At 42.5% G+C, this 24,946-nt stretch overlaps 1 protein-coding gene across 3 annotated transcripts in view; it reads left to right on the forward strand.

Moving 5' to 3' along the window:
* The window catches only part of epha4b (eph receptor A4b), a 101,990-nt gene that overhangs the window by 49,916 nt on the left and 27,128 nt on the right, over nucleotides 1-24,946 (forward strand). For all 3 annotated transcript variants that reach the window (XM_034195947.1, XM_034195948.1, XM_034195949.1), the window contains exons 7-10: nucleotides 4,491-4,826; nucleotides 5,818-5,930; nucleotides 7,617-7,779; nucleotides 9,572-9,680. In XM_034195947.1, coding sequence (XP_034051838.1) covers nucleotides 4,491-4,826; nucleotides 5,818-5,930; nucleotides 7,617-7,779; nucleotides 9,572-9,680 — 721 coding nt within the window. The remainder of the gene's footprint in view (nucleotides 1-4,490; nucleotides 4,827-5,817; nucleotides 5,931-7,616; nucleotides 7,780-9,571; nucleotides 9,681-24,946) is intronic.

Below are 24,946 nucleotides of genomic sequence, written 5' to 3' on the forward strand. Positions count from 1 at the left end.
TAGCGGCTCATTGGAGACTACAGATCATAAAATGGGCTGAAAGTGAATAAAAAAAGACTGGCTTGGTGTCATATGATTTATGAAGTACTGACGAGTCCCTTCTGATTAAAGCAATGAATGTGCAGTTTTTTAGATAAAACATTTGATTAGATTGTTGTTGTTGTTGTATTTATTCAATTCAAAGTTGTTTAAATCACAAATAGAACAGATACCAGTACTTTAGTAACCAACATGTCATACAGTAATGAATATATACTGTATACGTTTACACAGCGATGCACACACATAATACATTTAATTAACATTTTATTTTAAAATCAAGTCTAAACACAACCAAAAAGTGAGGGGAGTGGAGGAGAGAGTTTGGGGGGAAGTGAGGAGGAAGTATGTAAAGTAAATAATGGATGGAGTAAGGTGAGAGAGGGTGAGGTAGCAGGAAGTAGGTACAGTTAATGGAGGAGGGACTTAATAGTGAGTTTTTTCACATTCCATTTTATAGATTGTGGGAAAACCTGAGCTCCAGGAGAAAACCCTGAGTATGAAAAGGGGAAGGCAGTATGGGGTGAGGTAGGAGGAAGGAGGTGAGGGAAAGGGAGGAGGCAAAGAGGAGAGGAAAGGGCAGCTACTGACGTCCAGCCTACTCCTTCTCCTCTTTCTCCCCCTTTGCTTCCTTTCCCATCTCCTTCTCTTGCATCTTGCGTAGCATCTTCTGCAAAATGGCGTCCCTTTCCTCAGTCACCATCCTGCGAGCGAAGAATCCTCTGCTCTTATTCTTCATGTGAAGACACAGGTCCTCCAGAAGTGTCTTCTCGTCCTCCATCTTTTTCTCTTTAGCCTCCCAGCTCAGTCGTGTCTGAGCGAGGTTGTCCTTCTCCTCCTTCACCTCCTCCAGTTGTGTCTCCATCAGATTAACCGTGGTCTCCCAGCTCTGGTGTTCCTGGCTCAGGTCTCTGGAGCACTTCTCCTTCTGCTCCTTCATCTCCTCTTCAAGCTGCTGGACTTTTGTCTCCCAGCTCCGGTTGTTCTCATCCTCTGCCTGATGTAACTGAGCCTGCATCTCTTTGAATTCAGTCGCCTGGCTCTGAAGTGTCTGAGCCAGGTCTTCTTTCTCCTGAGTGACCTCTTTTAGTTCAGTCTCCATCAAACTGGCCTTGGTTTCCCAGCTCTGGTGTTGTTTGGAGGACTTTTCCTCCTGCACTTTCATGTCTTTCTCAAACTGCTTCACTAGCAAGTCCTTCAGTTGGACGTCCAACTCCAAGCTGTGGTTCTCCTCCGCCAGCTTCTTCTTGGATTCCTCCACCTGTTTTAATGTAGTCTCCATCTCTCTCCTCTCGTCCTCCAGCTGATGTTTCTCACTCTCCCAGCTCAGGTGTTTTTCGGCCAGGTCTTTGGAGAACTTGTCCTCCTTCTCTCTCATCTGGTCTTTCAGCTGTTTGACATCCGTCTCCCAGCTTTTGTTGTTCTTTGCCAGACGCTCGTTCTCCTCCTCCACCTGTTTTAGTTTGGCCTCCACCTGTTTGAGCTCCGTCTCACAGCTCAGGTTCTTCTTTGCCAGGTCGTCCTTTTCCTGAGACACCTCTTTTAGTTTGGTCTCCATCGGTTGTTGGTCTTCAGAAATCTTTTCTCCCTGCTTTTTCAACTGGAGCACCAACTTTTGGACTTCCTTCTCCAAGGTGTGGATTCTAAAGGTCTGCTGACTGTTGTGCTTCATCACCCCTTTCACTTTCCATTCCATCTTTTGTTTTTCGCTCTCCAAGGTGTGGTTTCTAGCGGCCTGGTAGTTTGTCTTGTCCACTACATACTTCATGCCTTGTTTCGCACTCTCCCAGCTCTGTTGTTTCTCAGCCAGGTCCTTGGTGGACTTCTCCTGGCTCTGAAGGAGTTCTTCCTCTCTTCTTTTCAGCAGGTTTATGGTCACCAGGTTCTCCTCCAGCTGCTGCTTGTGTTGAGCCTCTTTAGTTTCCATCTCCTTCTCCAGAGCGCTGTATCTTTCCTCCAGAGCACTGTATCTTTCCTCACAGATTGTCACACACTCAAAGAGTTCATCTCCTCTCATCATGAGCAGTTTGACGGTCTCTGCGTCAAACTGCAGGAGACTCTCATCGTTCTGGCTGTCGGATGTCTCCTTGTTGCTCTGGTCTGACTTTGTTCTATCCATGGCACTGTCTGTGGACTTGTGTTGTGCGTAGGAATACAAATCTATGTGTCAAAGTAATACGTGTTTTGTCGAGAAAACTGTGAAGTTTTTTTGCTCTGACTGAATATGTGTACCACTCACCGCTCTGAACCGAACAACTGAAGAATTACGGCACTTCAGAGCTCTCCTTGCAATGTCAAGATCCAAGCCATGTGATGTCATCGATTCTACTCTCAACTGTGATGTCATGTGATGATGTCATGGATTGTACTTTCAACTGTGAGGATGTCATTCCATTAGGGTCACATGTGATGTCACACACACTACAAACACATTTCCCAGCATGCTTAGCGGCAGGAAACTTCAAACGGAAAACTGATTTTATAGTTAAACATGCAATTAATTTGTCCCACTTTATGACTTTATAAGCAGACTAAATGTTGTGCTTTAAGGTCTTTATAGTTACACAATGCAAACATTTAATTCGTTTAAATTGTTCCTGATGTTGTTCTGAGAGCAGTGTGTGTGCGTGCGTGCGTGCGTGCGTGCGTGTGTGTGTGTGTGTGTGTGTGTGTGTGTGTGTGTGTGTGTGTGTGTGTGTGTGTGTGCTTCAAGATAAGGCTGCTTTCAGGCAGACACTGCGGGATAAATGAGTCCCAAACATACAAATGTTTTTGTGGCCCTAAACAGGATTTCATTGATATAAACAATTTGGTAAAGGAATGTATTATTTTTCTGCGTTTAAGCTACTACTTAGTTCTGTAATTCCTAGTTTGTCTCTTCTCTTTCATTCCTCTTAGATTCATGTAGGCATACACAACTGTTCTACACAAGTGTAGTACACAATTTCAAATTACATTTTGTCCGGCATCTTTCATGGAAGTACGACAAATAAAAAATAAAATAACACATACATCCAGTCAAATCTTGTATTGTAATCTCTGTGGTTTATTAAGAGGCAAAATGGCCATTACAGCATCTGTGTTAAACCCCACTGCTGCTTCAATTGCAAAAAAAGATTTGAAATATTATCCACATATTTTTTTAATGTATGTGCCATCATAAATGCACTACGGCTAAATGCCTAATTAATACCCTTTGTGTGCTTTTGCTTCTTTGAGAATGATGACTGGCACACTTTTTGGACTCTGTGACACACTAATCATTGCAGCTGAAGTTCAGAGCAATATTAACCACTCTAAATCATAAAATGTACCTGACTCATGAGAAAAATGACTCTGGGCCCTTTCTATAGATCATCGTCCACTCAGTATTAATTGTCTTCAGTGCAGCCCCAAAAGAGTATCAGTTAACTTCCCCATGGTAAAACCCTCCGTGCATTGGAGCGCCGACGATTCAACATCACGTGAATTCTCTTTAAAGATGTATTTAAGTGGAAGTGTAATATATTATCATACTGTCCCATTTACAACCAGCAAAGCTCTTTTTATCTCTGTCCATTCCACAGCTATTCATTAATCGAGCGGCAAGTGTCCACCCTCCAGTTGGAGGCAGTTAATTATTTTTTAATTTAATCAATGCAAATGCTGCTCTTAATGGAAACCGTATAACGTCTGGTAATGAACATGAAGACAATGTATGGAAAGAGAATGTAGACGAAATAAAAAAACCTTGATCAGTCACTTTTATGTGAGCTGGGACTGGAATGGTGTGTGAATAGACAGTGAATCCTGTGGGTTTTAACCTATGGTTTTAATATGCAACTCACCCAGTGCATGCTGGGAAGACAACATCTCTGGTTCTTCTGAATCTAAACTCTCTATCCTAATCAGACCATGTTATAGGGGTGCAATGCTAAATCATTGAAGTCCTGTACAATTACAGTTCCTTTGGAGATAAAAAAGGCACCTTTGTACGCCTCACATTCGACTTCCAGTCATTTCTCGATTGGTTGAATAAGACTCTACTCTCTCTGCTTTATTATTGCAGTTTTGTTTCTGTTTTTCCAACACAGTCAGAACGAAATTTGCTGAGGCAGCTTTTAGCATGTATGCACTACAAGCCTGGAACAAACTGACTGCAATTCTGAGGTTCTTCCCAACCCTGGGTTCTTTTAAATCAAGGTTAAAAACCTTTATTTTTAATGCAGCCTATCCTGATCCTTTAACCGTTATCATTGCACTTTTAGCTGCAGCCAGTATTTCATCGCTTTTATGAACTGTCTTTTTTTTCTTGTGTTTTTATTATTATGCGTTAAATGCCTATGTGAAGCGCTTTGAATTGCCTCTGTGTCTTAACATGTGCTATACAAATAAACTAACCTTAAACCTAACTAACCTTGAATATAAAAGGTATACACTTCCCATGGTGACTGAAATGATCTTCTCCTTAGGTCCACCATCTGCCCCTGAGAACCCCATCTCCACGGTGAACGAGACCTGCGTCACCTTGGAGTGGTCTCCACCCAGAGACACAGGAGGCAGAGGAGACATCAGCTACAGCCTCCACTGCAGGAAGTGCTCCGGAGACGGCAGGAAGTGCACACCGTGTGGTAGCAGCGTCCACTTTGTCCCCAGACAGTTTGGTCTCTCGTCAGCCAGCGTGCTGGTCACCGACCTGCAGCCGGACTCCAACTACAGCTTCACTGTTGAGAGCCAGAACGGAGTGTCCGACTTCAGCCCCACCCCCAGAGGAACGGTGGTCATCAATGTCACTACATCCCAGACAGGTGAGAACATACGGGTGTAATATATATGTAAAAATTGGAACCCCCACATTTAAATATAGATATCAAAACACCAGTATTTGTTTACACAGACAGCTATTTCACAGTGTGTATTCAGATTTAAATTGCAGCACAAACTCAAGAAAGAAAGGATTTTGCATGCCTTCACCAATATCCCCTTTTAAAGGCTGATTGGAAAATAAATCATCCGGGGGAAGAACGTATTCATCAGCCTGAGCTAGGAATTTGTACTATGATTCAGCGGGAGTATTTTTCAAAATTGTTTCCTGATTGCAGTGTGCTCACAAATATTATCAGGCTTTTACACTGCAACTGTAAAATCACTGCTCTGCTGCATCTCCCTGATACCACAAAATGACACCCCTGAAACCCTTCCTTCACAAATATAATCATGCGTGCATCTTTCGCAGTGTCGGGCTGTGGGAAAGTGCTGCAAGAGAAGTGCATATGACAGGGTGGTGATGAGTAATAGTCCCCGTACTATAGATGTGTGTGTAATAGTAGCAGAGGGGGAGGTGGAAGGGATGTAGGAGGTTGTTAACCTCATTAGGATCCCAATGTGTCACATGTGCTACTCTCTACTACAGTACACACACACACATTGGTACACAAGCAGAAACACACTTTCAACCCACACGAGCATGTGCCCCATGTGTGAAGGCTGGGTAGGAAGTCACAGGGTTTGGGGTTTACACATTAATAACATGAGCAGATTGCACACTATACACAGTACACGCATGTCACACAATGTTGAATGCTGTAATCACACGTTTTAAACAGCTTGTTAGCTCTCTCTCATTAGCAAAAATACATGATAATGACTTCCAATAAGGGTATTTCTAGTTATTTAGCACAGCGGGTATCCATCTCGTCTCCTGCATAGCGCGCCGTCTTTATCTCTGCCTCTTTTCAAGTTAATTCTCTCCTCTCATTAAACTTTACTCTCTCTTTGTCTCTTCTTTGTTTACTGCAGTGAGCGTGGTGCTGAAGGAGAGGCGGAGCAAGGACAGCGTGACTTTGGCCTGGCAGGGTCCGGAGAGACCAAACGGAGCGATAGTGGAGTATGAGGTCATCTACTATGAGAAGGTGAGAGAGATGCACACAGCCGCTGATTCCTTTTAAAAGCGGCACACAATGAAGATCAGTTTACTGTTATTTCAGATTTGTAACAGGAAACCTGTTAAAAACTGGAGCTGTGGAACAACTTAAATGGATAAGTTTGATTTTTGGAGGTATACGCTTTGTTTTTAGAGTAAAATAAGAAGATTGATATCTCTGTCAGTGCATGTTGAATTTATTGCTAGGCTGCTAGCAGCTGGTTGGCTTAAGTTAACACAAAAGCTGCAAACAGGCAAAAAGCACTAGCCTTACTGTGTCCAAGAGTTATAAAAATGCACCTAACAGTGTCTATGAAGCTCATAAGTAACAGATTTGCATGTAGTTTGTTTGAGTTACAACGATTTGTTGTTTTACGAAGGGTTAATTTACTCCTGACAGGAACCAACTAGCTGAGAATCCAGGAAGTAGCTCGTCCAGGCCACAAATTAGTCAGACACATGACCCTCTGTTAAATTGAATATTGATTTTCCTACACTTTGCTTTTTGCATGGAAGGACATATTACATGTTAATATGTGAGTTTTAGAGGTGCTGGTAGGCAGTTTAGTTACATTTAGACAGAACGATGCAAACCGCTTCCCCATGTCCAGGTTTTGTGCTAACCTAAGGCCACCGGTATCTGGGTTTGGCTTCATATTTAGCATACAGATATGAGAGTGGTGGTGGTGAATCAGCAAAAAAGTTAATTTCCAAAATTGTCAAACTACTCTTTACTGTGTACTACTAATGCTACATTTTTAGGGCAACCCTTTAATGGGTTTAATGCAACTTGTTGGCATTTTCTTCACTTCAGCTTCATCGTCTAGGCTCCTAGAATTTGGGTTTAGCCTAGGGGAATGCCCGTAATGACTTGTTCATCAAAACATCTCTACCTCTCTATTCCTCACGTCTCCCCTACTGCTCGCACCAAGCCAATTAACCACACATCTGTCGAACAAACCTCGTAAAACACGGCCAAGATGATGAAATGAAGCGTGTGTGTTTGGGTGTGTGTGGTTGGCAGGCATTAGCAGTAAAATAGTGTTAATCCTTGTTGTAGAGTGTCTTCCATTAGGTAGAGTATCAGCCTCTCTGCAGGGAATCATCTTACTGACAGACACACTTATTCCTTATTCATCCTCCTACACACACATTTTGTGTGCACACACACACACACACACACACACACACACACACACATACACACACACACACACGCACACACACACACACACACACACACACACACACACCACACACACACACACACACACACACACACACACACACACACACACACACGCACACACTGTACAAGGTAGTTTGAAACGAAGCGGGAATTAAGTAACCACACATTGCCCCTATGTGTAAAAGGGAAAAGATTTGGGACTAGACAGATGCTCATGTATAAATGCGGCCAAATGGTCCAGCGATGAACAAATGAAAACTTAGTGAGGTGTATTTGGCCCCTGGGGACATTTACATTAAACAATTTGAGGTTTCTATTATTTTTTGCTCGTCTCAATATCACAGCCCATTGCTCTTTATATAACCCTCTTGAGTATATTTATAAATGTGAACCTTTTTATCCACAGTGACATTATTCTCAGAAATGGAATATTATCCACTGAATTTAGTATTGAATTCTCTCCTCTCGCTCTTTCCTCCACTTCAGAACCAGCGGGAGCAGAACTACACCGTGTTGAAGACTCGCTCCAACATGATGACAGTGGACGGGCTGAAGCCAGGGACCACCTACGTGTTCAGGGTCAGGGCTCGGACCGACGGGGGCTACGGGAGCTACGGCGGAGAGATTGAATTGGAAACCAGCCACGAAGGTAAAGACATGATTTATACTTTACTATTTACCTCTTCTTTTTGTTCTGTGAAATTGGACCATGGTTTCTATGTCTATTTTCCTTGTTTTAAAATGTTCCCTGTGTTCTTACTGTTAACAATTGCACAGAAAATAGTTACATGCCATTTCTTAGAAGTTAGAAGATCACACTTAATGTATCACAGTGCAGTACTGTAAGAGTCCGATGTTCACCCGAAATAAAACAAATCAGCAGCATAAAAGCATCCTGGAAGTACATAAGGTAAAAAAATCCTATTTCACTCAAATGAGAAACAACCATGCTTTCATGGATGGTGAATGTAATTCAGTGTTTTGATTCCCACAACCAGAAAACAATAGTTAACCGGTAGTAGAAGTTTGCACCTGGCAGAAATTATGATAACAACCGTACAGAAAGCCAGAGCGTGGAAACACCAGGCATCCTCATCCTTTCGTACTGCTTTTATTCCCCTAGTCCTCAAACTACTACAATAGTGTATAGCGCATGTCTGTATTTGCCTAAAGGAGACTGTGTACTTTAATTAACAAATGTATTCCATACTTATAGACTTTGGTAAAGAAGAGGACGAGACACAAACATAAATCTATGCCGGGTGATTCAGGCCAGAGGGCCGAGCTAACAGCTCTGTCGAGATTTGTTCAATCTCTCAGTCACTCGTCCTTTTTCTCTTTTGTTTGCTGTCATCCCCCTTCATTATCGCTTCATTATGTGCTCTAGGATTTTCTGCTTTAGTGGCCCCATAATCTGCTCTTTAAAGTGAACATTGATTCCCAGACAGGCAGGCAGAGTGGGATGAATCAGTTAATGTATAACAGTGCACTATAGATTGTTTGTATGGCATACAGCGGGCACACATTAGCCTACTAAACATTCGATAATCACTAAAGTATTTAGAAGTTGGGTTTTTTAGTCCAGTCATGAGGAAACAGTGACTGTATGGAGCTCAGGACACAGGTTGGGTATCACTGCTACAGAGCTGTCAACGAGTCTTCATACAGCGGGTTCAGAGTCAGGTTCAGTGCTGTGAAATACAGGATTTGCCACATTCAGATGACCCCATAGCAATCATATCGAGGTTACCTAATCAGATCAATTATATGGATTGGTAAAGAAGGCTGTCAATGTGTGCGGCAGTAAATGTAATAGAAGATCAATGCTTATCTGTGGATGCCTAGGGGCATTCATTTGCCTCTTCAACACACACACACACACACACACACACACACACACACACACACACACACACACACACACACACACACACACACACGTGTCAGCTCATGCTTTGCTAAGCCAGATAAATGGGGTATTTGTTTTGAGTAATGGTTTGATTGGTGTGGCGTGAAAATCGATGCATCTTTGCAGAAAGTTCTCGGCGGTAGCCTTGTTATGGGCACTGTTAACATATCCATTTGGACAGTGCGGCCGAATGGGAATGGCTTTCACATCCACTCTCATAGCCTCACAGGCGATGCAGAGTGGGAGAGCTTTTCATCAAGGACCTTACTTACTATTCCATCCGCCTCCATCGCTCACTTTTACTCTCTCTTTTTTCCCTCTCCTTTAACCTCTGTCTTTTATCTCCTTTTCGAATGCTATCATATTTCATTCTCACTCCCTCTTTCCTCTCGCCACATTCACCTTGCTGTCTTTTTTTTTACTCCCAGCCTCCCTTCATCTTCCCTCGTACAGAAAACATGCTAATCCTCTCTACGTGCTCCTTTATGCATATTACTATTAATCCTCTGTGTTCCTTTTGTCTCCTCTACAGATGTTTTTGCCATCGGGGACCCTAACCAGTCCACCATCCTGGCTGTGTCCATCGCCGGGGGAATCGTCCTCCTCATCTTCCTTGTGACTTGCTTTGTTGTCAGCGGAAGGTAGGGATACTAAAGTTCTCTAAACACACGACCAGTATGAATGACAAAAATCACCCTAAAATGACTCTAAATAAGGTTGTTTATGACACATTAAATACAGAATGATATTCTTGGTAATGCTCAACTTTTCCCTCATTATCAATAAAGCTGATGAAAAGACCAAAAATACAATCAAAGTAAAAGATCAATCTTAATCCTCTGCTACATAGAGCTTCAATGTTGTCCAAAAACTCTTGAAAACACATTAAAAAGCACCAATTTGGATCTGACTTTCGAATGAATTTCTTATGAACATCTAATAAATCAACTTCTAATGAACATGGGCACTGCACTGTAGATTATTTTGGACTGTGAGTTCCTAACAAATGCACTACTTGCATTTAGTTCGAGAAAAACCAAAGTGCCCAGCTGCTTTCAGGAAATCTTTTCCTAAAACCAAAAGTATATACTTTTGTTCCTTTTTAAAGATGTATGTTGAAGAACTAGTAGAAGCCTATGGTATGTCATGGACAGGAAGTGGGAACAACTGACAGACTGTGTCTTTTCAGTTTGCTGACAGTTGACTGAAGAAAGAACATGTCCAGCCTTATAACTTCATTTGCTGTTATACTGTACAGCTTTAACACCATTACGAGTTGCTGCAGATTATGCCACTGACAGCTTTAATCTGATTGGTGGCACATTGAAGGGTCACCAACAGAGAAGGTTCAAGTTGAAGCTGACTGAATTTAGTACTGCCATAATGTCATTTACTCGCTGTCCTACTATAAATACAATAATCTGTCAATAATCATATGGGTCTATCTGGTACTATACTGTATGCATTCTTGGAAACACAAGGTCTCACGTCATATCCCGTTGCCTCTTTCTAAGGGATTACAACGTGTCGGTGTGCTAAAGCAGGGCCTCAAACTTTGACATTTATACTGCTGCTGCAGCCTAAACTAAAGGCTGTGTTATTCTGTATGTGAAGAGCATGGACTCTCCATGATCACTCCCTTTGAAGGTTAGTGCTCAATCTCAAAAAAGGCCAAAGAGGAATGAGAGATGAGAGGGAGAAAGGAAAATAAAAGAATGGCCATCGGTAAAAGGCGAGGGAGATGAAAGCTTTGGGCTCTTTGGACGGAGAAGAAAGGTACAACGGCAAGAGAGCAGCTGAGAGGAGGAAGAGGGATGACAGAATCTGTGATTTACCGTGCTTGTAACTAAATGTGTATCCTCCATGAGCTCCGCCTAGATTAGCTGCATGTTAAGGAATACACACACACACACACAACTAATGTACACACACTACAAACATTAGTATTGATTCAGGTGATTGCTTATCAGGCTGAGTGCTCTATTCACTATTGACTAGGAGGGATGTAATCAGTGGAGACGCTTGTGTCACACACACACACACACACTCACTCACATACATGCACACAAAGCACGTGAATGGGAGCACATTGGTAAGAAATTCATCATAGGGGAATTATGAGGTTGTGCATGTTAGCATCAAAACAACCTGTTAAACACTGTGTTATATGAACACACATGATGACTCACACTCACACTCAACTAATCAGGTTTCACAGGCTGGGGAGGTGTTAACTAGGTTTTATAGAAGGGTCGATGCACCGCCATCAATTTCAGCCCCCTCCTCTCCCTCTCTTCATCTTCCCCTCACTCCGTCTCTATCTTTCTTTCTACCTTTCAGAGGTGGGGGGACGCTTGGGAGGAAGTAGTGTTGATTACTGCTTTCTATTAAACAACATCTGTCAAAATGTGTGTGCGTGTGTGTGTGTGTGTGTGTGTGTGTGTGTGTGTGTGTGTGTGTGTGTGTGTGTGTGTGTGTGTGTGTGTGGTGTGTGTGTGTGTGTGTGTGTGTGTGTGTGTGTGTGTGTGTGTGTGTGTGTGTGTGTGTGTGTGTGTGGCGATGATCAAAGCTACATCACTAGAGAGACAAGAGCAGGAGAGCTCAAGGGGGGAGAGATGGACAGAAGTAAGGTAAAGAAGGGGAAACAAGTGGAGGATAAAATGAGAGCTTATTAGATCGGCAATGGGAATGACAGAATGTAGCGAGGGGGGGGGGGGGGGTGAGGGAAAACATCTGAAGTATGTTTGCGCCACTAGAGAGCTACATTTCGAGATGGTGTGAGAGATAGAGAGAAAGAGGAGGGATGGAAAGAGAAAAAGGCGATTGATGGATGGAGGAGGAGAGCCGGCGGCACAACGAGAGAGGTGCAAGGAGCGCGAGATGAAAATATAGATTACAAGTGTGTTTGAGAGACGCGGAGGAAGGCTCGGTGAGATGATGGGTGGGCGATTGCACTTTTAGGTGCAATAGGAGTGTCATACTTCAAGTTTTGGAGGAACTGGGAGAAATCTAAAAATAAGGATTGGTTTTCTCTCTTCTCTTGTTGCACATGCCCCCCTCGTTTCATCTACTAAACCTTCAATCTTATCTGTCAATCAGTCCATTTCTCTCCCTTTTCACTCTGCTTTTCTCTTCACTTTCATCCATCTTTGGCTCTCTGGCTTTCATTTCCTGCTGCGTTCCTGAAATGTACATTTGTTTGAACCCCCCCTCCACAATGTATAGATAACATGATGTGTTTCCTGAGACCGGTTCAATGTGGACGATGATTAAATTGGAATTGAAATTGACACCGAGTCAGCCAGGGTTGAAATAATTTCCCACTAGACCTTTGTGAGGGCCTTTTTCTCCCTAAATGTCAGCTGTTTAAATCATTTCCTCAATAATCACTGGACTGGATACAAGTGCTGCAGAGCTTTTGTCTTCTTGTTTTACACCTAGTTCACCTATCGAATTCACAATCCTCGCCACATTTTCAACAATCTGATAGAGAGAATTTTATCACTGAGCTATAAAATAACAATGAATGCCCGTACAGTGTTTCTCACTCACTCACACACACACACTCCCCACAGCCCTGGCTGGCAGGGTACTGCAAAGCTACGCCTCATAAACGGGCTGATTTGCAGGCTATTCTGTTCGGTCCTGTTCTCGTTTAATAAAGTGCTGTTATGCTATTGTTACCGCAGGAGGGAAAACATGAACAAATGTCCAAAGCTCCTTCGACGCAGCACGGCGCTGACAAATCACACCAGTTATTGCTGTGTGCGTGCCATTATTGCTCTGCGAGTGCACAGGCGCACAAGTGTGTGTTTGCGGTGTGTGAAGTTTTGGGTCCTCCTGAGGGTGCTTTGGCAGGCTGGCAGGTGCGAGCGATGGGAAGCGAGCGAGCGACTGGCATCGCCACGGACTCAGCAGATGGCCTTTCACTCAAAAAGCATTCTCCCCTTCGGTCCCTCACTTTCTCTCACTTCTTGTTAAAACACGGTACAACTTCAGCCTCCCAGCATCTGTGTGTTGGTGAGTGTGTGTGCCTTTGTTTTGTCTGCAGTCTAATGATTCTCCAGCCTTCCAACCATCTCCTTTTCAGAAAAGCTGCAGGCTTTGGTTATACGCCAGATTCCTGTGTTTCTTTTTGTTATCGTGCTTTTAATGTGGGCGTTTTAGTGAGAAGTCAGCATGAATTTGTTCCATCTATGTGATGCGTGTTTTATTCGATTTTTTAAGCAATCTCATCGGCTATGCGTCTCTTAGTCTGCCTTTATGGAGCAATCTGTTTACAGAGCAGAAGACATTCAGCCATGAGTGATTGCTGCAATCTGCTAAGAAAATGTCGGAAAATATAAAACAAATAATGAGTTATTAATTGGATTTAAAGTGAATAAAAGTTATTTATAAAGCCAGATATTTATCTAGCTCAAACAAGCCACTTGTTTGCCATTTTGCAGGGGTGTCAGTTTTTATCCATGACAATAAGAAGAAAATTACTTTCAACAGACGGATTCAAGAAGCTCTGAAAATATATGACAGACACACAGTGAAAGGCCAAGGAGAAAGCCGCGCAGGAAAGCGAGATGTCATTATAACGTGGGGTGATTCTACCAGAATGAACTTCTCAGTTGTGCTAATAGACAGCGTTAACAGCTCTTCCTTTCAACACAAAAGCATGTTCAGTTGTTGTGCGTGTTCGTGTGCGGAAGCTCTTTTACCTCGGCAGCATCTGTTGTAGCAGCCCAGGGTTATTCTTAAAAACGTAATGAAACAAAGGAGGAGAGGAAGAATGGAAAAAAAGGAAGCATGTGCTGGTGAACAAGCTGTTGACAGAGGAAAGAGCCGAGGCAGCGAGTGAAAGAGGCTTTTGAGAAACTGATGAACAATAATGGAGTGTACAACAGCTTAAAAGTGTGTGTGTGCCTGCTCGAAAGCCGAAGCTAAATTGAAATCACCAAAAACAACAATTAGTGAAGGTTTTTTTGGTGTGGGAGAGAAGAGAAAATCAATTAAAATGCCTGGGTTTGAACCACATAAACAGGAAATTAAAAAAGGAACAAAACCAAGCCATAATAGTCACATGTTTGCATAATGGGAGATTTAGTGGAGGTAGAAAGTGGAGGTAGAAACCAGCCAATGCATTCCCTCCCTGGGGGTGGTGCCTGATATAGCCCTAATAATGATTTGGCAGCCAGTGGATTCCCTGTATCTGAAACCAAACAGGCCTGTGTGGGAGCTGTGAGTGCATATATGCGATGAGGACGTGTGTGTAATGTCATTAGACAGATTTGTATGTGTTGCTTGGATGCTGGTACTTTCAATTAATGCAGCTAAGCTGTAGTAGGGTGTAGCTGAATACAGCTTTGTCTGCAGAATGCTTAGAAAGTAGCTTACAAACTCTGCTATAATAGCAGCTAGTTGCTGCAGGTGCAAAACTATTTCACACAGGAGTTATGCAAATGAGCAGATGTTGCAGTGGGATTGATCAAATGTCCTATAAACATCAGACAAATCCAAAACTGTTTGCTGTTGGGGTTTTTGCAAAGTTTATAGCACATACATTTGCTGATCCACACACACATTACGATGGTGACCTAATCAAGTTGTGTTGGTGTAGTAACAACATCATTAGGGGGATTAGTTTAACACTGATCTGTTAGAAATGTAAAGATACACTTGGCCAAATGATACAGACGACATGCTTATCTCCTCCGTCTCTATCTCTCTCCATCCTCTCTCATTTGACCTTTTCACCAGGTTGTTAAAGATGCTGCTACATTACACCAATTACGGCAGACCTGCTCCGGAGCTCGCTGCTTCTCCGCCACCTCTCCTTTCTCTTTCCCTGCCTTCCATTACCACTCTCTTTAATGAGCAGGAGCTAAATGAAATGTTTCCAAACGGGTTGTTAATGAAACATGGGCAGATTTATTGCTCATAACTCTTCGGCTAATCATTTCCCCTTCCTAATAATTAGCCAGAGCTGAGTAAATCTTTTTACACTGTGGTCAGAGAGTGCTCAGACGCTGCCAAACACATCCAAGGTGAAGAGAGGGAGAGAAATAAATCGTACTCTCTTCCTGAGCGTTCCATCACCCCTTCTTTTTGTCACTTAGTTTTGTTTTTCTCATGCAGTTTTGACTCTGATTAATCATCTGTAATCACCTTTGTATTAACCTCATAGTTGATTAGCGCCCGAGCAGTGAACGCGTTTTGTTTTTCGGGGGTTTGTGAGCGTGGCTTAATTTCGCCCGTGAAATAATGAGTGAATTTAATCCATTGATTTCATTCCCAGTAATTATTTTTCATTTAATAGCTTGATATTAAATATAATCACCATTATCATGAGTAATGATGAGAGCAGCGGGGTGTGTGTGTGTGTTTCTGTTTGTATGTGCGAGTGGGTGGTGGAGGAAGGAGGATAGATGTGTCATTTCATTGTGTCATGCCGGAGGGGTGACTAATGATTTACTGATTTCATTTTTCTAGTCATTCTGATCAGCAGTGGGAAAATAATATGGAGGGAGAGGAAATGAAAGAGGAGAGGCTTTTTTTTTCCTCTGTGTGAATGATCCCCTCTGACTCTTCCTTGTCTCGGAGTGTATCAATTTCTTGTCCCGTCTCACAGCCAGCAGCCGACCACTAATCCTATAAAAGGTGGCCAGTCATATAAAACACACTAGGTGATACAGCACAGCTCCAAACTACACACACTTTATTAGCTCTCTTCACGTCTCAGTTCAACATTAGTCCAAGGTTGTTCACTTTATTAAGACAAACAATCGTCTCTATTGTCCCTCCTTCTGTCATCAACACATCATCGCCCACTGACTGAGTTCATCTTTCACTTGCTGCGTTTGTCCCGCTTTGTTTCAAGGTTATTCCACCATCCATATTTACACCTCGCCTTCAACCTTTCTCTGCCGTCAGTGCATAATAGGGCTTTTTATCCTGCTCTGCCATAGATCCCCCCTCGTTTGATCTTCTCTTTGCATCCCTCTTCTTCTCTTGTCACTATATTCTCTCCATTTCCCCGACTTTCTTTTCCCTCGCTTCTGATTCAAACACAAACTCCAGGGGCCCAGCTGACTCCTCGGTGAACTGCAGGCTGTCACGGCTTTCAAAGCATTATGTCAGATAATGCAGTAGCATTTGTTTTTGGAGTGATGATCTCCATCTACATCTGACAGAGGTCCTTCCCTTAATTCCACAGCGCGCTGCCAGGCTTTAGCAGCCCGAGCACACTGACATGACAGCAGAATCACTGAGTGCTGGTTTTAATTATCAGAGGAAGTACAAATCAGTGCAGCTCAGTAAAGTAGAGATTGTCTCTTGCTCTTTAAAGCCTGTTAGTGTGAGGGGGAGATGGGAGCAGCAGTAGAGCTTAAGGCTAAATAGACCAAAAAGGAAAAAGAAGCGGCCCGCTTTAGCACATTATGATCTTAAAGATGTACTAATTCAGGCGGATGGACCACCTGCATTTGGACAACTGTATCTATCTTTAGGGATCAAGGTTCAACATGTCTGTTATATTTGCGCCATGAACACACAAATATAGTGTAAAATATACTAAATTGTTGGCGTGGTAGAAGACTATAATTAGAATAACAATATAAAGAAAGATGTCCTAAGGGGAAATCAGTAAAACTTCATAAAGGGACTGCTAAAAATGATTACATGACAAAAGGACATTTGAATTCAGCATTTATCCCGTGTTTATGTGAGATGGCCTTCATGTGCCCTGCTTTGTTCCCAGTGTCAAGTGGACTCCAATGTGAGTGTTTGTCTATCTGGTGTTAGCCTTGTGACACACTGCTGACCTGAAGAATCTGGCTTCTTCTATTGAGTCTAAGTGGGTGAAAACAATGAAAAAATATGGCATGGGGTTTTGAAGTGTATTTAAGCTTTATTTGAACTGTTTCCTCACCTTCATACTACAATACGTTTACATCTCCCTGGCCCAACTTGCACCAATTTACCTTTCAGGTTTAGTCCATTCTTCTGTTCTCTCACTCTTTCTCCGGACCTGCAGCCACTTGACTGACTCCTGTCGTTGTCATCTGCTCTAAATCTGTGCATCAGCCCTCATTCCTTTCTCTTACTCTCCCTCACGGGGAGCTTTGTGCCGATAGAGTTGCTCTTTCCTTCTTAATCCTCAATCAATACAGCCAATATATGACATCTCCATCCCTCCTTGTTTCTTAGTCTTCCAGCAGATGTAGCATTGTAACAATTGCTTCCTTTGAACTTATTACATTTATATTTGTTTTCATAATCTCTCTTTTTATCTTTAGCGCCTGCATCACACAAAACTGCCCCACCCCTCTTTCTCTGCACTTCCCTTATGTTAACTTTCGTGTTTCTATTCCTCTATGGCTGCCTCCCTCATCTCCCCTCGCTCTTCCCCTCCATCTGATTGCTTGTTAGTTGATATGCAGGCTTGGACCCCCATTGTGCGTTCTTGCCTGTCAGCACTCTCTTTTTTCCATCTCCCTCTCCACCTCTCTCCCGCTCTCTTTATTTCCCTTTCCAGTGACCACTCTCTCTATCAAAAGAAGAAAAAAACTGCATAAATAAATAAAAAGCAGAAGGGGGGGGGAGGATACATGGGTTATTGGAAAAGGGAATGGTTTAACTTAAAGGAAGAATTAAGAAAGAATGTAACACTCTAGAGAGATAAAGGGCAGGAGGGGAGAGGAAAAGGGGGGAGGGGCAACGATAATATATGGATGGAATTCTATGAAGGTGGGAGCTTGCTAGCAGAATGACAAATGGGTCTCGAGTGACAGAGTAGTATTATATTAAAAAGTAAATTGATATGCAAATGTAGAATGTGTGGCTTTGGAGGACAGGGATAGCCTGTTGTCCTCACTGAAGTGGAACAGAGAGAGGCAGAGAGAAAGGTGAGAGCCCGGGTGTGATAGTGATATCGCAGTCCATTAAAGTGCGTGTTCTTGCGTGATTGGCACAGGGTGTGTACTTTAAAACTGCAGACTACACAGTCGTGTGCAGGGTTGTGTGTTGACTGTATGAAACAGCAGAGTATAGTGAAACTAGACGGCAGCTAAGTGGAACAATGATTTCTCCCGCATTGACAGTAGTGTTAATTTCGTCAGCTATTTTTTAATTTAGTTTTAGTCCTGTGTTAAATTTCCTTTTTAGTTGTAATCATATTTAGTCACCTCCTGTTTTTATTTAGTCAAGTTTTAGTCGACTAAAAGTCTGAGCATTTTAGTCTTATTTTAGTCAAAGAAAACTAATTATTTTTAGTCTACTTTTTGTCAATGAAAACGGTTGAGTCTTTTTTAGTCATCAGATTATATAGAACATTTCAGTCAAACTAGTCTAGCCAAAACCAATAATTTGTCATTTTAGTATATATATAAATAAATAAGATTATATCTTGTCCTTATTTGATGAAAAACACAGGTTGAATGATTAAGAATGCAGCTTTGCAGAGAGTATCTGCTCAGGTTTGTGGTGTTTTTACCTGTGTTATGGCCACATTGCTACGACGCTGAAGTTGGCTTCCGATTCAGAGCATCCGATTCGGCAGTTAAGGGGAAAGTTAAGGGACATTTAATTTACAGCGCTGAGCCAACAATCCTCCGTGTTTGAACCTCTTAAATCGCTGCATAGCCGATTTATTTGGACTGGATTATCCCAGAGAGTCTAAAGATTCTTTATAACCCAGTTTGAGATTTGTGAAACCTTAATTTTATTTGTGAAAATACAAAAAGGGGAGATTTCAGTGCTTTTTTCACATGTAGACCACATTAGACCAGGTCCTGATCTAAAACCACTATACCTAGACTCATCAAATCTGGACTGGATTATCCCAGAGGGTCTAAAGATTCTTTATAACACAGTTTCAGATTTGTGAAACCTTAATTCTATTTGTGAAAATACAAAAAGTGAGATTTCAGTGCTTTTTTCACATGTAGACCACATTAGACCAGGTCCTGATCTAAAACCACTAGACCAGGGTTGCATTCCAATAGTCCATTTAGCTTAGGAACCTTCCTAACGGAGTGAAATGACCCGGGAATGTGGTAAGTTGCCAAAGTGCTTTTTTCTGAACGTTCATCAGTATTATAATCAAAAAGAGAAATATGAACGTTAGTTTTTACTGAAATGATCAAATAAAGTCAACATCTCACAGTCTTTACTGAGCTGTGTGGAGTTTGTTCAACTTTTAAAAGATGTTTGAATGGTGATATACACAGTGATAGATGTTAAGGACTAACGTTTATAATAAATACATTTGTATTTATTTTAAGATCTTTTCATAGTTCATACAATCATACGTATTGGGATCATTTGTATTAATGTGGACCGGAGGGAGAGGGTGATGAGCATAAGTTTCACTTTCCTTTTTTATTTCAATTCCAACTTTGGTCATGAAGAATATGTTTCACTGTTGTCCACGTTCATAAAGCAAAGCAACAGCATCAGAGCAGGAGAATTCAAAAGGATTTAGGAGAAGAGACTGCGGTACTTTAGAGAATCCGAATGCACTTTCACTATCCGACGTGTTTATGATGCGCCAGCGGACGTCATGAATGTGCGTCTGCTGCTGTGGGGAAACTATGGAAACTACAGTTTTCTATACAGCGGACTACAACATGAATGTATAATAAGAACGAGGGACTACTGTAAACTCATCTAGAGACTCTGCACCGTGCTCTGACGCTGTTGTTTTATGCTTTATGAACGTGGACAACAGAGAAACATATTCTTCATGACCAAAGTTGGAATTGAAATAAAAAAGGAAAGTGAAACTTATGCTCGTCACCCTCTCCCTCCGGTCCACATTAATACAAATGATCCCAATACGTACGATTGTATGAACTATTAAAAGATCTTAAAATAAATACAAATGTATTTATTATAAACGTTAGTCCTTAACATCTATCACTGTGTATATCACCATTCAAACATCTTTTAAAAGTTGAACAAACTCCACACAGCTCAGTAAAGACTGTGAAATGTTGACTTTATTTGATCATTTCAGTAAAAACTAACGTTCATATTTCTCTTTTTGATTATAATACTGATGAACGTTCAAAACAAAGCACTATGGCAACTTACCACATACGTTTTAAAAAGCTTAATAAGCACCGTAACTTTCATGATATAATTTCTCCCATTATCGTTTGTGTCCGTGAACGGCCGACTGTTGTGTGACGTCAAATGCTGCGGCTGCAATGCATTGTGGGGCAGCATTTTCTCCTCTCCTTTCGGTTAGGGAGGTCCAGTGGTTCCTAAGCTAAAGGAGGTTATAAAGGAAGTTTGAAACCTCCTTTCCTTTCATTTGGAGAATTGGAACGGCACTTATCATGGCTGCCAGTGACGTACTTCCGGGTCATTTCACTCCGTTAGGAAGGTTCCTAAGCTAAATGGACTATTGGACTTCAGCCCAGATCTGAAACCACTAGACCTACACTCATCACCCCCATCTGTTGGCGGACACTTGTAACTGTAACACCAAACCATCCCCCGCACCCCCAAACGCGGCGCACCACGGTGTAATCGCGCAACAGTTTTGCCGTAGCGAGGCTCCACTAGCAACCTAGTTAATACCAGGGTCCTGGACCACTTTCACAAATAGAATAAAGGTTTCACAAATCTCAAACTGTGTTATAAAGAATCTTTAGACCCTCTGGGATAATCCAGTCCAGATTTGATGAGTCTAGGCATAGTGGTTTTAGATCAGGACCTGGTCTAATGTGGTGAAGATGTGAAAAAAGCACTGAAATCTCCCTTTTTTTAAATTTTCACAAATAGAATTAAGGTTTCACAAATCTCAAACTGGGTTATAAAGAATCTTTAGACTCTCTGGGATAATCCAGTCCAAATAAATCGGCTATGCAGCAATTTAAGAGGTTCAAACACGGAGGATTGTTCGCTCAGCGCTGTAAATTAAATGTCCCTTAACTTTCCCCTTAACTGCCGAATCGGATGCTCTGAATCGGAAGCCAACTTCAGCGTCGTCACATTGCTTTCCTTCTGATTAAACAATGCATTCGCTTTTTTTTTTCGCCTCATTGTAGCGAAAATGGGCCCAAATATCACGTCGTTTCTTCCTCCCAAGCAGTGGTGGCTTTAGACTTTTTCGTTGTCAGTCATTTTGACGGACAGGATCGTAACATGTCCGTCATAATCCATTATTATCCGTCGAGTGCACAATTTATCAATCACTCGCGCTGACGGGGGGGTATTCGGTTAACGTGAGTGCGACCACTGCTCCCAAGCCCTGTTGTTTCCATTTTATTTTCTGTTAAATAAGGTTAGTTAGACCATGACTTAGACCCGAGTCTTCCTGACAGTTCACAATGTGCCGCTGCCCGGTGTAATTCAAATCTACCGCCGCGCGCAGCACAGACACAGCTGCTGCCCAGCCGCAGCACCGGAAATGGAACTGCTGGGAGAAAAACTGACTATCAGAGATGTAACGTGATAATATTTCGTCTCCTCATTTTTCGTCAACGAAAGTAAAGAGAGATTTTGGCATCGTTTTTATTTAGTAAACTACATTTTCGTCCCGTCACTTTTCGTCAACGATATTGCATGATGATTTCGTTACAGTTATTGTTTACTGCCGTCGGTGCCGTCTCGTCATCGTCTCGTTTTCGTCATGGAATTTAGTCAACGAAATTAACACTAATTGACAGATAGCGCTAACTTCACACTGCAGCAGGGTCGGCTCCAGAACAAATCGAATGGGGGGGCAAGCATTTACCAAGGGGGGGCACACACTGCCGTCAACAACCAACACACAAACACCAACGTAACTTCAATTTAAAAAAACATGCTGTAAAGTGTCTTTCACACACATTGCAGGGGTGTAGTGCTATTTTATAGCGGACCTATGACTTGTGCATACATGCACGGTTGTGGCACAACCACCAAAACAGAAACATATAAGGACATAGGCCACCATATAAAAGTGTGCAAATGTATTTAGTATCCTATCCATGTGAACATGTTTTAGGTGGGGGTGGACCTAACCTCCTCTAGGAGGGTCTGGGGGCATGCTCCCCGGGAAGATTATTTTTAAAATCCATCCATCCATCCATCTTCTCCCGCTTATCCGTGGTCGGGTCGCGGGGGTAGCAGTTCCAGCAGAGCCCCAAACTTTCTTTTCCCTGGCGACATCAACCAGCTCTGACTGGGGGATCCCAAGGCGCTCCCAGGCCAGCGAAGAGATATAATCCCTCCACCTGGTCCTAGGTCTACCCCTTGGTCTCTTCCCAGCTGGACGTGCCTGGAACACCTCCCTAGGGAGGCGCCCAGGTGGCATCCTAACTAGGTGCCCGAACCACCTCAACTGGCTCCTTTCGACACGAAGGAGGAGCGGCTCAACTCCGAGTCCCTCCCGGATGACTGAACTTCTCACCTTATCCCTAAGGGAGACACCATCCACCCTGCGGAGAAAACCCATCTCGGCCGCTTGTATCCGCGATCTCGTTCTTTCGGTCATGACCCATCCTTCATGACCATAGGTGAGGGTAGGAACGAAAATGGCCCGGTAGACAGAGAGCTTTGCCTTCTGGCTCAGCTCCCTTTTCGTCACAACGGTGCGGTAAAGCGACTGCAGTACCGCTCCCGCTGCTCCGATTCTCCGGCCTATCTCACGCTCCATTGTTCCCTCACTCGAGAACAAGACCCCGAGATACTTGAACTCCTTCACTTGGGGTAAGGACTCATTCCCTACTTGGAGTGGACAGTCCATCGGTTTCCTGCTGAGAACCATGGCCTCAGATTTGGAGGTGCTGATCCTCATCCCAGTCGCTTCACACTCGGTTGCGAACCGATCCAGTGAGTGCTGAATATTTTTAAAATATTGAAGTTAAATGCATCAATCTGGTGCACTTTGAGAGCAAAATGAAGAGATCTATGGATAGCCTACATCTCTCAGCATCCATATGAAACAGAACTGTACACAAATGTACTTTTTCTTTATGGATATTTTACTAATCACTCCCCTTTTAAACTGTATTCGTGTGTTACTGTCCTATAGTATTTCATACCCGTTTTTCATTTATTCTCTTATTCTTTAATAACTATAATGATCATATAAAGGTATTCCTCGCAAATACTTGTTTACATAAATGGTGACCAAACCGTTTGAGACCCACTGAGATAACCTACACTAAAGTTAACTATCTAAACACTGAGAGAGTCCTTACCTCACTGAGCTGAGATGATACGATCCTCTCAGTCTGACAGGAGAGGACTCTCCTCCACCTTGGTGTAGAAACAGCTCTTTATATCCGTTAGCATAGCTAGCTAACCAGATGCTAACAACAACATTCCACGTTACCACTCGCGCACTCACAAAATGCGCTCGTGCCACACACACACAGAGCCGAGCTTGAATGAAACACAGAGACCCAGAAGTAGGCTACTTGTACTGTAAGCCTACTATATCATATTATTTTCGATGGCTTACTGTATAATCAGTGTAACAGATGAACAGATCGCCACTGGGCTTTCATCTAAACATACAGCCACGTAATGATAACAAAACAAAGGTCGGGGGTCATTGGTCAAGCAACACACCAATCAGAGAGCAGCAGTGAGCACACCTCAGGCTGTGTTTTATATTTGTATTCTTTATTTCTGATGTATTTCACACAAAAAACCTTTAGTGGAAACGTTTTCACTGATATGATTTTTTTTTTTAAAACCGGCAAAGTGGCAAGGCTTGCCCACCCTGCTTTGGGGGGGCACAGTGACTCATTTGGGGGGGCATGGCCCGCGAATGACCCCCCATGACGCCGACCCTGCACTGCAGCATAAAGAAGCAGCAAGAGGCCATGCGAGGAGGACTATCTCATCACTAAATCTGTTCCGGCTCAAGAGGCTCGTGGTGTAAAGTGAAAATATGTAGCATCCAAACAGACAAGGCCAACTCAAGGCTGGTAAGTGACAAAAAGCAGGAGTCACACATGAACAGCAGTGTGACATTTTGCTCAAAGACACCTGAAAATGTACTTCTGACACATCAGTCTTGAACGCCAGGTTTGGATGAGTTGATGTGTTCAAACAAAACAAAGAACCTCAATACAAACTACAAAAGCATGTGAAGGCCTGGGAGGAAATGTAGAAACGCTTACAGCTGTGAAGCAACTTAAATGTACTGAGGTCAAAGCTTCTCAGGTGTAGGCCATTTCCTGGTGTCCATTCTCTCGCTGTGTATTGGCTCCTGAACCAAGACTGCAAATCACACACACCAGCAGCCAGCAGAAGGAGGAACACCCCTATACATCATGTTCTGGTTTAATGTCAACAGCATTTCAAGGTGGACTCAGTGTGATCAATTGTTCCATCCAACAGTAATGGATATTGTAGGGACAGTTAATATAAAAAAATGAATGATAGCTGAGCTAGCTGAGGATGAGCTAGAACGGAACATGGAAAGAGCAGATATCCACAAAGGTGTTTTTAAACGAGAAAATAATGTTTTTATCCACCCTGTGACTCAGATCCACTCCATAATTAAATGGGCCATATTGTTCCAGAATTCAGCAAATAGACAAGCAAATCAAATCAAAAGCATAACCTCCATGGTGGAGGTAAATATTGCTGTAGCCAGCAAAAAAGCCATTAGCTGTTGTATAAAAAACAACAACAATGGGTAGATATTGATCTAGAAAATTGACCTTTAATCGAAAAGGACATTTCTGACAGAAAGCTTAACAAGGGGACTATTTACATCCTGCCTAATTGTAAAAAATAAAATAAAAAGTGATTAACATATGACAGCTGTTTGTCATGCTACATTGTTTTTGTAGGCCAACTGCTGCCACATATTACCAGCTTCCAATCTGAAAACGTATTGAACAAAAACAAGTTCTACACTCTTTAATGGATTAATATTGCATGGACTTTGTTGAAGGTATTAAATAAA

The sequence above is a fragment of the Gymnodraco acuticeps genome, unplaced genomic scaffold (genome assembly GCF_902827175.1).
Source record: "Gymnodraco acuticeps unplaced genomic scaffold, fGymAcu1.1, whole genome shotgun sequence".
Lineage (NCBI taxonomy): Eukaryota > Metazoa > Chordata > Actinopteri > Perciformes > Bathydraconidae > Gymnodraco > Gymnodraco acuticeps.